General features: G+C 41.9%; 1 protein-coding gene across 1 annotated transcript in view; it reads right to left on the bottom strand.

Annotated features, from left to right (window-relative positions):
* The window catches only part of eys (eyes shut homolog), an 877903-nt gene that overhangs the window by 841856 nt on the left and 19758 nt on the right, over window positions 1-16289 (bottom strand). The window contains 1 exon segment of the mRNA XM_060915649.1: window positions 26-55. Coding sequence (XP_060771632.1) covers window positions 26-55 — 30 coding nt within the window.

Genomic DNA, 16289 nt, shown 5'->3' with positions numbered 1-16289 from the left:
TGCAGCAGGTGTGTATTACAATGGAGTAGCCAGCAACAAGATGACACATTCTACTCTGCACATGTGTATATCTTCATGATAAATTAGGTTGTGTATAATTATCTATTTTTAAATGACAAATTTTGATGACATATATAATTAAAAAAAAAAATCATCTTTTAAATGTTTAATGTTTCTTGTCACATTTAAAAAAAAAACAGTTAAACTAGAGATAACTAAAATTTAAATATCTTTTAACGTCTTTATTTTGCAGATATCGGTCCCTCTACCTAGGCCACATTCAGCAGGGCCACCCACAGCAGGGCCATTCACCCCAGGAAGCACATCAGGGGAGAGCTTCTCCAACATAGGTCCGAGCGACAGTTTCATGAAGCAGCTCGAAGGAGGGGACTCCGGATTGACCCCGACAAGCCAGAGGGCAGAGGAGGAGGACAATGTCTCAGATTAGCTATATAGGAGCGGAAAGACATGAATGTAATCTGTTTTGTTAATAAATGTTATGATTGACCATATATAATGACTTGTTGTTCATATTTTCCCAGAAATAAGACTTCTAAAAAAAATTACTACAGAAAGCAGAACGATGTGTGTGTGGGTGTGTCTGAACACATCTAGTTCTCCGAAAATATTTTACCAATTTCATTGAGACTTGGCAGAGGTATAATTAATCTAAATGTTATTTATCATATTTTGATAGTTACTTTATCTTTTTTAAAGAATTTTTTACATACACACATATATATATATATATATATATATATATATATAAATAAAATGTGTTAACTTATGATAATGTGGTCAAATTATTATATGCCGAAATATATATACCCCTTTCCAATCGCCGGGTAAGCTGTGCGACAAACGAACGTCGTTGGTACGCACAACGTACAGATCATGTGCAGTTCTTGCAACCTTCATACGAAGCCCGCATGGAACGCACGGTCAGTACGATTATTGCACGTTTGACGGGCGTTGGTCTTACAACTTACGTGCGTTGGCTGTATGAATGAAGCGACAGCTGTATGTCCGAGCAGCCTCAGATTTCGTGTGTGGTACGCACGTTCGACTTCCAGGTTATACGTTGGGTGCACGGTGATCTTACTCCTTCATGGTCACCACAACTAAGTTCTCCACGAACAAAAAAAAAACGCAGCGATTTGGGAAACGCCAAAAATCACACGGCCAAAAAAATTGTACGTCCGGTTGTGACCTAGGCTTTGGAATAAGTTGGTTGCAATCTAGAACTAGGTTTAATAATCTCAGAATTGGTGTCTTGTATTCTTCTAATAGGAAATTCTAGATCATTTCAAGATATTTTCACTGCTTAGATATAATTTTTTGCAGTGTAGGTGACAGTGCTTGGGTGGCAGCAGTCACATGTGCAGTGTCTGGCTGAAGGCCTTTTTCTGACACTGTATGCCCCAAGAAAGACAGTTCCTTTTGTCTGGTATTGCATTTCGACAGATTCAGTTTGAGTCCAGCCTCCTAGAGCACAGCTGTCAGCCTTTTGTCATGCTGCTCAGCTGTCAAACCTGCTATTATGGTATCATCCAGATAGCACTAGATCCCTGCCATGTCTTTCAGGATTGATGACATCATCTGCTGGAAACAGATGGGCATGGATGCCAGTTTGTATGGCACCCATTTAAATAAAAACAGTCCATCATGGGTGAAGAACATTGTCAAATTTCAGCTGTCTTCATGGAGTGGCACCTGGTGATAAGCACTCTGAAGTTCTAATGTAGAAAACAGTGTTGCCCCTCTCAACTCTGTAAATAGTTCTTCCATGTGTGGCAGTGGAAAGCCATGAACCACTATAGCCTTGTTAGGGTCTCGCAAGTCCACACAGAGCCTCAGTCCTCATCCTCCTTTCTTTGTGGTGACAACTATAAGTGAGACCCACTCTGAAGAATCTACAGGCTCTATGACATCCTGTTGCACCAGTCTTATTAACTCCTCAGACACTGCTTCTCTAACAGCAAAAGGTAACCTACACAGTTTCTGTTGGGCTGGTTTGATCTCTGTCCATACTTTAACAAGGTGTATAAATCCCTTAGCGCAAACCAGTGTGTCCACATTAACATTGTGGACAATGGCTGTAGATGGAACCGAAGCTGCTGTAACCTGGCCATTTATCACTTGCATTTGTAATGCAGTATATAAATCTTTACCTAACACTGCAGACCCATGTTCTGCAATGTAGAGGTCTGTGACAGTACTACAGTCACCAAAATTCATGGTTGCTTTCAGGCACCCCAGCACAGAGATATCATTCCTTCCCATAGTCCAAGACTGTAGGTTGGCTTCATAAGTGCAGCTTTAGGGAAGATCTTTGTGTACACAGTCTCTGGTAAGATGGACACTGCTGAGCCTATATCTAGCATTAACTCAATATCATGGCTGTCTATCCCTGGTGCCCTCACTTCAACTGTGCACATTATGTTGCAAGCATTACCCGCACTCACATTCAAAATAGTTACCTCAGGAACAGCGATCTTGTGAATCTGTTTGCTGGACAGAGTAACACAGTGGGAATAATCATAAAATACCCAATCTTCAGGTGTAATTATATACACTACAAATAAGTAACATGCAATAGAAAAAAAAAAACTCCATACAATAAAAAAAAAACCCCACCTGGTCCTATAGTTCTCACACGAATAAAAATACATGCAATTAGATTAAGCTACACTGATCAACCCCAGTCTTTTCCCAGAACAACTTCCCCCTGTTGTAACCTTAACAGTACTTTGGATCAGGTTTAAAGGAAAATAAAAACGGCCATAAAACAAATAAAGAAATAAACTGAATAAAATAACCCTAAAAACAATGGCTGACAATGGAGACAGTGCACCAAGCTCTGAAATGCAAGAGATAAAGTTACTATCCAAAATATTAACAAATAATTGAAATATACATTACATTCTAAAATAATTACTAAAAAGACAAATCATTAACATTTACCCCAATTGTTTGTGATCGGACTCGTATCACAGTGTCACCATCACTCACTGTCATTTTGGCTCATCTGCGCTATCTGACAGTACAACTCTGCCTCCTGTCTGTCGCTGCAGTTATTCCCGACAAAAGTGGTAAGACACTGGATAATCAGTACACATTAAAAACAAAGACAAACAACACATACCAGCTGCCTGTTTGTAGCATTCACCGCTAACCAGGTAACCGCCAGAAGACCCCTAAACAGCACATAGTTGTCTGCGGCTGTGCCTGATCCTAAATAATGACTAGGGGTTGGGCCAAATTACACACAGCTGTACCTGTTTGCCTACTCACCAGTCCCTGAGGTAGTCTCCCGGCCACATTTCCTCCCCCTCAATTGCATCGGTTACCCGATGATGGCAGTTCAATTGCCCCCCCCCCGGGTAGTGGCCATAGACTGAGGCAATCTGTGGGGATTTGGATGGTTGCCAGCATTTCTCCTTCCTGAACGCCTAGGTGTGGGTGGCAACACCAAATTTGGCTCCTGGGAACGGGGACTGATGGGTCTACTAAGATCAGGTTGGGCCATTTCTGATGGTCTCCTAGGCAACAAAATCCACTCTCCCTCCTCTGAGTCATCCTCCGATGGAGGTGACGCAGCTGGGACTGTAGAAGTGACATCACTTTGGTCAACAACATCTAATACCAATGCTTTTCTCATTTATGTGCAGTGAACATCCCAGACTAGCCCATCTTGGTGTACAGAAACAACAGAGTACACCACTTCACTTTCTTCTGGATGCCTGACAACTCTATAAACATGAGGATCCCAGTGGTCTTGGATTTTATTCCGACCACGCACCTGATGGTTTTTAAGGTGTACAAACTTGCTTATTGAAAGCCAGCATCAGTGACTTGAACATTATTGGCCTGATTTCTCTGCTCAGCTTTCTTGGTGATTCGCTGTCGGACATATTCATAGGCCATCCTCAACTAGTCTGGCTAACGCAACTTCAAAGCTCTGCGAGCATTGGTCTGGCATAGATATTAAGCCCAACCGTTTCCCAAAGCGCCTGGTTGACCCGCCTCCCTGAAATGCCTCAGTTTGCTACTGGTCGAAGCCAGAAAAGGCTGTGATGAAGCTTAAACCAATCACATCACTCTTTCCTCTGACGTATGTGACGTGATGGAAACTGCTTGAGTAACAGAAAGAAGGAGGAGCTGAAGAGGAAGAGGACGATAATAGCGTGATCAAAGGCGAGACGACCACAACGATAGGATTCTCGCTGAGCCCCATTGATTTGGCTACCAGCGGGGCTAACTGGTAGATTAAACTCTTACCGACGCCAGTCGGGAGCAAGGCGAAAACGTCCTTCCTTTCAATAAATACCTCCAGGGCTGCTCTTTGCTCCATTTTCAATGAGAACTTCCCATTGAATGCTTTCAATACAGCATCTACTGCTGTGTCAAAGGCTTGCCGCTGCTCCATGTTCGTAATGTTTCTAGTGAATGAAGCACTTCTGGCATAGATTCTGTAAACAATCTATGGCTTCTGGTCGCAGTTCTACTATGTCACTGCCTTGAACACGTCTCTACCCAGGGCCGTTGGAGATGCTCAAAGTTGATTGGCTCCCGATTTTTTGGGAGCTTGGAAGAGCTGGAGATAGCTTGCCTTGCCAGACTAAGTTCACAACAGCCCCCCGTGTTGCATCACACTTAGGATGGGCGGGCCCAGGCTAATCCTCAACTGGTCCTGATGCTGTTGAACCCAGTCCTCAGTGACTTCTACTCCAGCATCTGTGCCAAGCAAAAAGTCAACTAGCAGTTTAGGTTCTCAGACAAACATGAGATAAGGTGACAGGCCGGTAGTCTGGTGAGCCGTAGTGTTATAGGCTTATGTCACCTGTGGCAGATGCTGGGGCCAGTATCTTTTCTTCTCTGGAGGCAGTATCCTAAGTAAGTCATGTAAGGTATGATTAAATCATTCACATTGGCCATTACCTTATGGATGGTATGGTGCTGTATGGCTCTTCTGAATTCCATACACTTTGCAGAGCTTTAGAATGAGTTTACTCTCAAAGTTCTTCCCTTGATCAGAGTGAATCCAGGAGGGTACACCAAAGAGGTGAACCCAGTGCTGCACCAAGACTTTTGCTACCATACTGGCCCGCTGGTCTCTGGTTGGAATAGCCTGGGTATATTTAGAGAAAATGTCAGTAATGATTAACATGTTTTCAGTACCATCACTGACTGGTTCCATCACTGTAAAGTCAATGGCCAGTATTTCATGAGGTCATGAGGCCTGGATACTGCCAAGGTAAGAATGCACTTTAGGTTGTATAGCTTTAGCAAGGCTACATCTCTCACAGCTACAACACCATGTTTCAATATATTTTGTCATACCTGACCAATAGCAGTGGCTCCATACAAGTTGGAGTGTCCTATCCACTCCCTGGTGGCCGTGATCATTGTGTATGCTTGAAAGAACTTCTTTCTGGAGAGTCTGGGGTAGTAGCAGTTGGAAGATGTCCATGTTGGTCCCTGGGTTATGGTTGGTACAATAAAGAATGCCATGTCACTCTACCAACTTCTCCCACTGGTTTAGCACCTTTTTACAAGGAGCAGACAGCTTGGCTCTCTCCTCATGTCTTGGAAGGTGACTGGGGCTCCATGCCTCCCATACTGGACCAAGGACAGGGTTTTTCTGCTGCAGACCTCTCAAGTCAGCCTAGGTACATCCTGACAGGGCTGCAATGTCATTTTGATGTATAGCCATGGTGGGCTGCAGTCTGCAACTCGAACTTAAAAGAGCTACAGTTGTCCATGTTTTTCTCAATAGGCCTTAAGCTACAGCTAGCAAAGGCTATGGGTCGCAGCTTACCATCCACCTCCTGCGACAACACTGCTCTGAGTCCCCCATGACTGGCATCCACCTCCAGGACAAACGGCTTCTGAAAGTCAGCATATGCTAAAACAGATGAGTTTATCAGTGCTACTTTCAAGGACTGGAATGCTGATTCACACTCTTTAGTCCACAAAGAATGCAATGGTGTTTTGGGGATCTTTCCCTTTCTCTTTGAGCCATTCACTTGAGCTGCCAGATGGTTCAGCGGAGCCGCCATCTTTGCAAATCCCTTCACAAACCTTCTGTAGTAGCTGGTGAATCCCAGGAAAGATTTCAGCTCAGCCAGGTGTTTGGGATGCTCCCACTCCTGCACAACCAACACTTTGTCTGGGTCTGTGGATACCCCTTCCTCGCTGACAACATGGGCCAGGCACTTGACTCTCTGCTGAAAAAAAAAGGCCTTGAGAATTTTACTTTTAACCCTTGCCTGTGGAGCCAGGAAAAAACCTCCTCCAGTCTGTAAAGATGCTGCTGCACTGTAGACGAGAAGACAATTATGTCATCAAGGTACAGCAAAACAGATTGGTTTCTCCGATCTCCAAACAACCTTTCCATTAAACACTGGAATGTACAGGGGGCATTACACAACCCAAATGGCATTCAATTCCACTCAAAAAGGCCAAATTAGATTAGATTAGATAGAACTTTATTGATCCCTTTGGGAGGGTTCCCTCAGGAAAATTAAAATTCCAGCAGAATCATTACAGGATAAACAGAGAATAGAAAAATAGAGAAAACTTCTAGATAAATTAAGTATTTACATATACAAATATAAAAAATAATAAGATATGGGGAAAAAAGTCCAGCAGGAAAGGTATTGCACATTTATATTGCACATTGTCCAGTATTGCTTTTTGTCAGGCTAGGATTCTGCTCCTTCCCATCCTCTGTCCTCCTGTAACCCCTCCCCCCCCAGTGAGGAGTGCAAATGGGGTGCAAAAAGCAGTCTTGGCCCGGTCCTTTTCTACCACGGCCACCTGATTATATCCACTGGCTAAATCGAGAGTGGCAAAATACTTTGCACCACTAAGTGCATCCAGAGACTCCTTGATTCATGGAAGTGGATAAGCATCCCTGCGTGTTTTGGCACGCAACTGGCGGTAGTCTACACACAGTCTCAGTGTCCCATCTTTCTTTATGACAACCACTATTGGTGAAGAATACTGACTACAACTTTCTCAAATTACCTTGGAATCAAGGAGCTATTGGATATGTGCATTTACAATCTCATACTGGGACAGTGGAAGTCTGTGATAAGGCTGCCTCACTGGTGAATCATCTATCAATGTAATCTCATGTGTGATTAAATTAATGCATCCCAAGTCTCCCTCCCCTTTGGAAAACAAAGATTGATACTTTAAGAGGAGAGCTCTAGTCTCGGCTGCCTCAAATTCAGAAAGACCTTCAAAGCCTGCCAGTTCTAAGGTGGTTGTAATGGTTGTCTTTGCTTCTACTAGCTGGGATGAAACTGAGGCCAGATGTTGTGAGCATATCTTTGAGGGCTCTAATGGGACAACCTCAGGATTCATCACCTCAACCCACTGCGCTGTGGCTAATACTTGGTATGGGTGTAGCATGACATCAGTAGTGCAAACATTACTGATAGGAGCAAACAGAAGGCCTCCATTTGCTATTACAAGGCATGGGGACACTAATAAGCCATCAGATAGCATTCCCTCATCTGGTCCCAGAGGTTCAAGCAGCCAGCAGACAGAGTCACTTAATGGTACTTGGGGGACAAGTCACTGGGATCAAGGACAACATACTTGCTGAAACTCTTAGCTGGGACTCACCCAGCACACGAACAGGAAATGGGGATGAGGCATTGATGACAGCTTCCATTCTCTCACAAGCTCACAAGGCTTGTTGCCACGCCGGGCTGGATACTAACACTTGAAGGGACTGGAAAAGCTCAGGACCATATTAATCATACAGTTCCTTAAAACAATGATGGATTACATTCATGCCTAATACTCCAGGGACAGTGGCCTTTTGTTCTTTTAGAGCTGTACTAACCAGATCTTTAACAATCAGAATCCCTCATTTATGTAGCTTTTTCTCAATAACCTCAATGTCTAGCTCAAGGTAACCTAAATATGGCAGCTCTAAACCATTTGTGGCTGTAAGGCCCAACCAATTACAGTCCTTAAGACCCCTGGTACCTTTGTTGGCAAAACATGAAAAGAAAAACCTTTCTATAATGGTAGTAACCATTGAATCCGAAGCCAACAAGCAAGGCACATTTACGCCATCCATGATCATGTTTACAGTCTGGCATTCACCAGCCAACTTTAAAAGTTCTTCTGAGCCTACAGTTCCCCTTTCCAATGTGCGTCTCAACCCACTGGAGGGCTCTAGTTTTCCAACTGGCTAGATTGTGTTGCTTGAGTCATATTACTGTAAACATTCATCTGTGTATAACTGGGTGATAACTGATTAAAATGTACCTGCCGAGAATTAACCTGCAGCTATTGAGAGCCAGATTGTGGAGGATTTACATTTGATTGATGATAACTAGCCTGCAGAAGGCGAGTTCTTTTGCAATAATGGGAAATATGGCCTGGTTGATCACATTTGAGACAGATAGGTTGACCATCGGGTGTGCACTTATATGGCTTATTCCTTTTCTGTCTCCTATTCTCCTGACCATAGATGGAAGTAAAATGATTAGCCAAATGTGTGGCCTTCAGTAACTGGTCTAGCTGAGCCTGTTTTAGTACAAGAGCTTTGAGTTCTGAAAAGTCAGACCATTTAGCGACTGCAGCTTCACTACTAGCAGTTACCCGAGGTTCACAGGACTGAACAACATGTCAAGTATACCTTTCTCTGTTAGGCTGGCCCTCCTCTACCCATCAAATAGCCTCATGGCGAACATCGAGTATGAACAGACCTCCATCTTGTCACACCAACCTCAGAAGCTCTCTATGCAAGACCTAGTCACGCATAATTTCACAGAACTGGTCTCTTAACACATCCTGGGGTCTTGGCATGCCCAGGGGTCTAACCTGCAAAACTTGGTCCATTAAAGCCATCAGTGCATGGGAATTTTTTTGCAAAGACTCACCCTCACTTTGTTTCCTATCAAAAAACTTTTATTGCAATGCTACAAAGGATTGTGAGCCCCCATAAACTTCTCTTAATACTTAAAAAAAAATCTCTTGTGGGTCCTCTCTCACAATACTAGGCCTATATTTGATTTCATTGCAAGCTTTCCTCTCTAAATGGTCATACACAAACAATGCTGTGTCCACAAGTAACATATGTCTACCCCTTATACAGGCTTCAACCTCTTCAATCCATTCATCTAGGGCAAGGGAGCCCTTAATATGAGCACCTGAGAATTTTCACTCTCTTGGGAGATATAATAGTGGGGCAGCATAGCTAACCTATTGTGCATTTTGTGATACAAGCACCAAATTTGGCACAAATGTACATTGACATATGGCGAACATTTTCAGATATTGAGCCACTCGGAATTCTCTCTTCATGTCCGCCATATTGGAATTCAAAATGGCCGACATTTGAAATCTACATTTGCGCTTATCTGACCTAAACTTCACTTCCCTGTTGTTTCCATTCTGTGGACTGTTACATGAAGAATAGATATTTTTATATTCCAATTAAATTTAAGGTAATACTAGCACTGTGTTTGCCATCCAGACTGGTCCTATTGCAAGAGGATAGTGATGACCACATCAGTGGATTTTATACTTTTCCTCATTAAATAATATTTGGTGCAGGTGATGACCTAATCAATACCTCATTAAGTAAAATGAGATGTGTTGGAATCCCAGCACAGACACTGGAATGAAATGGCTGCCGTACACAGAGATGCTGATTTAAGAAAAGATTTAAGTGGTCTCTTATTTCTTTTTTTTTCCAGAGCTGTATGTCATGTCTCTACACAAAATAGCCCATATTATTGAGAAATGGATTGATCAGTATAGTTTGCAAAATTATTTACAAATAAAAAAATTAATTTGTCAACTATTCACCCTCCATTGGTGTAAAACCCCTAAATTAGTTATGGTTAAATCAGCTGAAAGTTTCCAGAAACTATGAGGTGATTTCCATTCTAAAGACAGTGATTTGATTGTAGAAAGCTCCAGGGTTTATTAGAGAGCATACTTAAGCAAACAGCATCATGAAAACCAATAACCTATGAAAACACATGCAGGACAAGGTTCTGAAAAAGTGTCAATTAGGGTTTGGTTATTAAAAAAAATATCCCAAACTTGGAGCACCCACAGAGCAATATTAAATCCATCATTTTAAAAAAAGGAAAGAATTTGGTACAATCATGAGGAAGTCATCCACCAAAAGTCAGTGACTGAGTAAGTAACCAAGAGGCAGAGGACGGAATAGATGCTCATTCTTGTTCATCAGCATTATCTAGTTGTTCCAGTTAAACTTTCAGGAACACACACCTTCTCCTGCTTGACAATGCAGTCACCTTCACCCTTCCATCTATCCATCCATCCATTATCTGTAGCCACTTATCCTCTCCAACAGGGTCACAGGCAAGCTGGAGCCTATCCCAGCTGACTACAGGCGAAAGGCGGGGTACACCCTGGACAAGTTGCCAGGTCATCACAGGGCTGGCACATAGACACAGACAACCATTCACACCTACGGTCAATTTAGAGTCACCAGTTAGCCTAACCTGCATGCCTTTGGACTGTGGGGGAAACTGGAGCACCCGGAGGAAACCCATGTAGACATGAGGAGAACATGCAAACTCCACACAGAAAGGCCCTCGTCAGCCACTGGGCTCGAACCCAGGACCTTCTTGCTGTGAGGCGACAGTGCTAACCACTACACCACCGTGCTGCCCGTCACCTTCACCTACTTTAGGATAATTAGCCTATTGCTTAACTGTTGGAACTCCTTCGGGTTCCATATCAAACCTAGAACAACACAGAATCTAATCAATAACTCAAACTTGTCAAAACAATTTTTACTTCACAGACTTTGAGTAAAATGTTGTCTTGTCAAAAATACATGATGAATATTCATCTCTCATGAATTAAGTGGAGTACTGTAATAAAGTATGTCATTTTGAAAAATGGATACCAGCAAATATTGTCATCTACTATAAAAATATTTGACCCAGAGGTAATCGCACATGTAGAATTCAAGTGGCGGCCATTTTGAAATCCAATATGTTGGCTAATTTATAAAGATACACAATGCAGATTGTAACCATTGGATTCCTTTCCTCCCGAAACATATATTTGGACACCAGAATCGAGCCAATAGCAGCATTAGACCCAAAGATAATCGAAAATGTAGATTTCAAACAACAGCCATTTTGAAATCCAATATGGCGTCTCATTGGTACAAAATATGCAATGCAGATTGTTACCATTGGATTCCTTGCCCCCAAAAACATACATTTAGACACCAGAATTGAGTCAATAGCAGCAATAGACCCAAAGATAATCGAAAATGTAGATTTCAAATGGCGGCCATTTTGAATTCCAATATGGCGGACATGAAGGAAGAATTCCGAGTGGCTCGATATCTGAAAATGTTCGCCATATATCAATGTACATTTGTGCCAAATTTGATGCTTGTATCACAAAATGCACAATCCTTTTGAATATTCGAGCTAAACCGGCCCACTATAATGGTCGCTCCCACCTAGCCTCATCACTAGGAACCGAAACAGAGTTCTCATCAGGGGTTACCCCCCGTTGCAACAGTCTCATTCTGTGCTCTGAGGGCAGGTCCTCCATTTTGGTGGTGGGCTCTCAAAACAATTCAGGCATTGGGACACCTCCCAACTCCCTCCAGTCCTCTGCAGAGAATCCTAATCTTCCTTCTGGGATCCTCTCCTGGTTACCAGCCACTGTTAAAAACCACTAAAAAAAACTGTGCAACACACACCATTATCAAAGGACCAAAAGGAAAAAAAAAAAGAAAAAAGGACACTTTCCAACAATAATGGGCTTTTAATCCTGCTGACTATGCCAAAATGTGGTACCAGGGTGGTAGGTGAGTTACATTACTTTTAACTGCCCATGGCTACTACAGACCCCAATTAGAGCCTGTAAATTCATCCAATTTGGAGAGCAAGCAATATTTTCTTAATTTAAAAAAGGTATTCAACAGGTGGGTTGATTTACAGACAATGAGGATTAAAATAGATCAAGTGGACAGAGTAACACAATGGGACTAATCATAAAATGCCCAATCTTCAGGTGTAACTATATACACTACAAACAAATAACATGCAATAGAAAAAAGAAACACTCCAAACAATAAAAACACCTGGTCCTATCGTTCTCACACAAACAAAAACACATGCAATTAGATTAAGCTACACTGATCAACCCCAGTCTTTCCCCAGATCAACTTCTCCCTGTTGTGACCTTAACAGTGCTTTGGCTCAGGTTTGAAGGAAAATAAAAACGGCCATAAAACAAATAAAGAAATAAACTGAATAAAATAACCCTAAAACAACGGCTGACATCTGAGACAGTGCACCGAGCTCTGAAATGCAAGAGATAAAGTTACTCTCCAAAATATTAACAAATAATTGAAATATACATTACATTCTGAAAAAAAAAAATGACTAAAAAGAAAATCATTAACATTTACCCCAATTGTTTGTGACCGGACTTGTATCACAGTGCCGCCATCACTCACTGTCACTCTGGCTCATCTGCTCTATCTGACAGTGCAACTATGCTTCCTGTCTGTTGCTGCAGTTATTCCCGATAAAAGTGGTAAGACACTGGATAATCAGTACACATTAAAAACAGTTTAAAAAAGACAAACAACACATACCAACTGCCTGTTTGTTACATTCACCGCTAACCAGGTAACAGGTAACCACCGAAGGACCCCCAAACAGCACATAGTTGTCTGCGGTTGTGCCTGATCCTAAATAGCAACTAGGGATTGGGCCAAATTACACACAGCTGTACCTGTTTGCCTACTCACCAGTCCCTGAGGTAGTCAGGAATACTTCCTGAAGCTTAGATAACCTACATTGAGCCTCTTGAGATGTTTTTGTCTCGAATCCATATCCCCGATGCTCGCGAGAGCCTCAGCAACACACTGGCTCAACACAGCCTAATCTTCACTGAGACTTAAAAATTGCATTTGCATTCGGGGATCCTTCGATTCTTCGGAGCACATTGTGTGTGCTCTTGGGACCCAGTTCTTATGGGAAAGACCTGATGCTGATTTGAGTTCAATCAGCACGCATATATAAGGATGCTGTTTCACAGAGACTTTGTGAAGGTATTCTGTCAGGTACCGGTATGTGGCAGTAGATGGATGTAAGTGCAGGAAGAGTGTTTATTAGCAGGCATGATATTTACAAACACAAAACATGTGCCAATGTCAGAGTAACAAAACACAAATGAAACCAAAACAGAAAGCAGAGTATTTAACAAGAGTTGTAAGCATGCCGAGAAACAAACATGACAGTGAGAATGATAATACTTTGCAAAGCCTCTGTGAAAACAGGAGGTATACCTCCTGTGGGACCTTCAGGCAGCCATTCTGGGTGAGTCCCGTCCATGATCAGCTGGTTCATCTGCGCTGCCAAGCACTCATGTAGTAAGGTCAGCCAGTAGGCGTTAACCATATATATAAATTTTTTTAAGCAAAGGGTTGTCTCACACCAAATATTAACTTTGTTTCATTTACTATGACGTACTGCTGTTTACAGTATTTTTTTAATGTTGAAACATTTAATTTCATTATTTTAAGCCATTTTAGTCGACACCATTTCTTTTGCGCAAAAGTCACCAAGACTTTTGCACAGTACTGTGTGTATGTTTATATATATATATATATATATATATATATATATATATATATATATATATACACACACACACACACACAGTGGATATAAAAAGTGTACACACCCCATTAAAATGATAGGTTTTTCTGATGGAAAAGAGTGAAACCATGATAAATAATTTCAAAACTTTTCCCACCTTTAATGTGACCTATAACCTGTCCAATTCAACTGATAATCAAATCTGTTAGGGGGGAAAACATAAAAAATAAAAAATGTACAATAAGCTGGTTGCATAAGTGCGCAAACCCTTAAACTAATACTTTGTTGAAGCACCTTTTAATTTAATTACAGCATCAGTCTTTTTGGGTACACACCTGCCATCAATTAAAATAAGACTGATTAACCCCAAATAAAGTTCAGCTGTCATAGTAGGATTTTCCTGACATTTACTCAGTTGCATCCTCCAGCAAAAGCCATGGCTCGCAGAGAGCATCAAAGCATCAAAGGGAACTCAATGTTGAAAGGTATCAGTCAGGAGAAGAGTACAAAAACTTTCCATGGCATTAGATATACCATGGAGCACAGTGAAGAGAGTCATCAAGAAGTGGAGAAAATATGGGACAACAGTGAGAGTGAAAATATGGGACAATTACTGAGAACTGGATGTCCCTCCAAAATTGATGGAAAGACAAGACAAAAACTGGTCAGGGAGGCTGCCAAGAGGCCTACAGCAACACTGAAGGAGCTACATGAATTTCTGGCAAATACTGGTTGTGTACTACATGTGACAACAATCTCCCATATTCTCCGTATGTCTGGACTATGGGGTAGGGTCACAAGATGGAAGCCTTTTCTTACAAAGAAAAACATCCAGGCCTGGCTAAATTTTGCAAAAAAAAATACATCAACTCTCCCAAAAGCATGTGCGAAAATGTGTTATGGTCTGATGAAACCAAGGTTGAACTTTTTGGCCACAATTCCAAAAGGTATGTCTCATCTCATCTCATTATCTGTAGCCACTTTATCCTGTTCTACAGGGTCGCAGGCAAGCTGGAGCCTATCCCAGCTGACTACAGGCGAAAGGCGGGGTACACCCTGGACAAGTCGCCAGGTCATCACAGGGCTGACACATAGATACAGACAACCATTCACACCTATGGTCAATTTAGAGTCACCAGTTAACCTAACCTGCATGTCTTTGGACTGTGGGGGAAACCGGAGCACCCAGAGGAAACCCACGCGGACAACATGCAAACTCCACACAGAAAGGCCCTCGCCAGCCCTGGGGCTCGAACCCAGGACCTTCTTGCTGTGAGGCGACAGCGCTAACCACTACACCACCGTGCCGCCCCTCCAAAAGGTATGTTTGGCACAAAAACAACACTTTGCATCACCAAAAGAATACCATACCCACTATGAAGCATGGTGGTGGCAGCATCATGTTTTGGGGTTGTTTTTCTTCAGCTAGAACAGGGGCTTTAGTCAAGGTGGAGAGAATTATGAACAGTTCCAAATACCAATTTTGGCCCCAAACCTTCAGGTGTCTGCTAGAAAGCTGAAGATGAATTTCATCTTTCAGCATGACACTGACCCCAAACATACATCAAAATCAACAAAAGAATGGCTTCACCAGAAGAAAATTAAAGTTTTGGAATGGCCAAGCCAGAGCCCAGACTTAAATCCAATTGAATATCTGTGGGGTGACCTGAAGAGGGCTGTGCACAAAATATGCTTTCACAATCTGACAGATTTGGAGTGCTTTTGCAAGGAAGTGTGAGCAAATATTGCCAAATCTAGATGTGGCAGGCTGATAGATTCCTACCTAAAAAGACTGAATGCTGTAATTAAATCAAAAGGTGCTTCAACAAAGTATTAGTTTCAGGGTGTGCACACTTATGCAACCAGCTTGTTGTACATTTTTTTTCTCCCAAACATATTTGTTTGTTTTTCAATTGAACTATACAGGTTATAGTTCACATTAAAGGTGGGAAAAGTTTTGAAATAATTTATCATGGTTTCATTTTTTTACATCAGAAATACGTATCATTTTAACGTGGTGTGTATACTTTTTATATCATTATATATATATTTTCCAATTCAATTTCAATTCAATTCAGGTTTATTTATCATATGCATATTAGTACAGAGTACCACAGCAATGAAAAACAACATGCCTTGGCACTCTCTCCGCACCGTTCAATAAATAAAAGAAAGACTATAAATACCATTAAAAAACATCCAAGTACAGTAAACCTAGTAACTAAGCTCAGACCTCAGTCCTTCTTCCAGTTGAACTATCATTCATTAGCCTAATTACCTGGGGGTAAAAACTATCCCTGAAACGTGATGTGTGTGTTGGGATACTCTGCAAACGCCTCCCTGATGGGAGGTAGGAGGAGAAATTGTGTGCGGGATGACTAGAATCCCACATAATACTTAGTGCCTTCTTAGTACTGCATTTCCAGCGGTTCAAGTGGAGCCCCAATAATTCTAGAGGCAGTTTTGACCACCCTTGCTAGAAGATTAAGATCATGTAAAGTAGCCCTGCCAAACCACACTACGATGTTGCCTGTCAATATACTCTCAATAGTACAATGGTAAAAGTTCTGTAGAATGTTGAGGGACATACCATATTTCTTGACACCTCAGGAAATAAAGTCTCTGCTGTGCCTTCTTAATGAC

The sequence above is a fragment of the Neoarius graeffei genome, chromosome 3, assembly GCF_027579695.1.
Source record: "Neoarius graeffei isolate fNeoGra1 chromosome 3, fNeoGra1.pri, whole genome shotgun sequence".
In the NCBI taxonomy this organism is placed as follows: domain Eukaryota; kingdom Metazoa; phylum Chordata; class Actinopteri; order Siluriformes; family Ariidae; genus Neoarius; species Neoarius graeffei.
The sequence above is the reverse complement of the archived record's forward strand: the minus strand, read 5'-3'. Positions and strand labels throughout refer to the sequence as shown.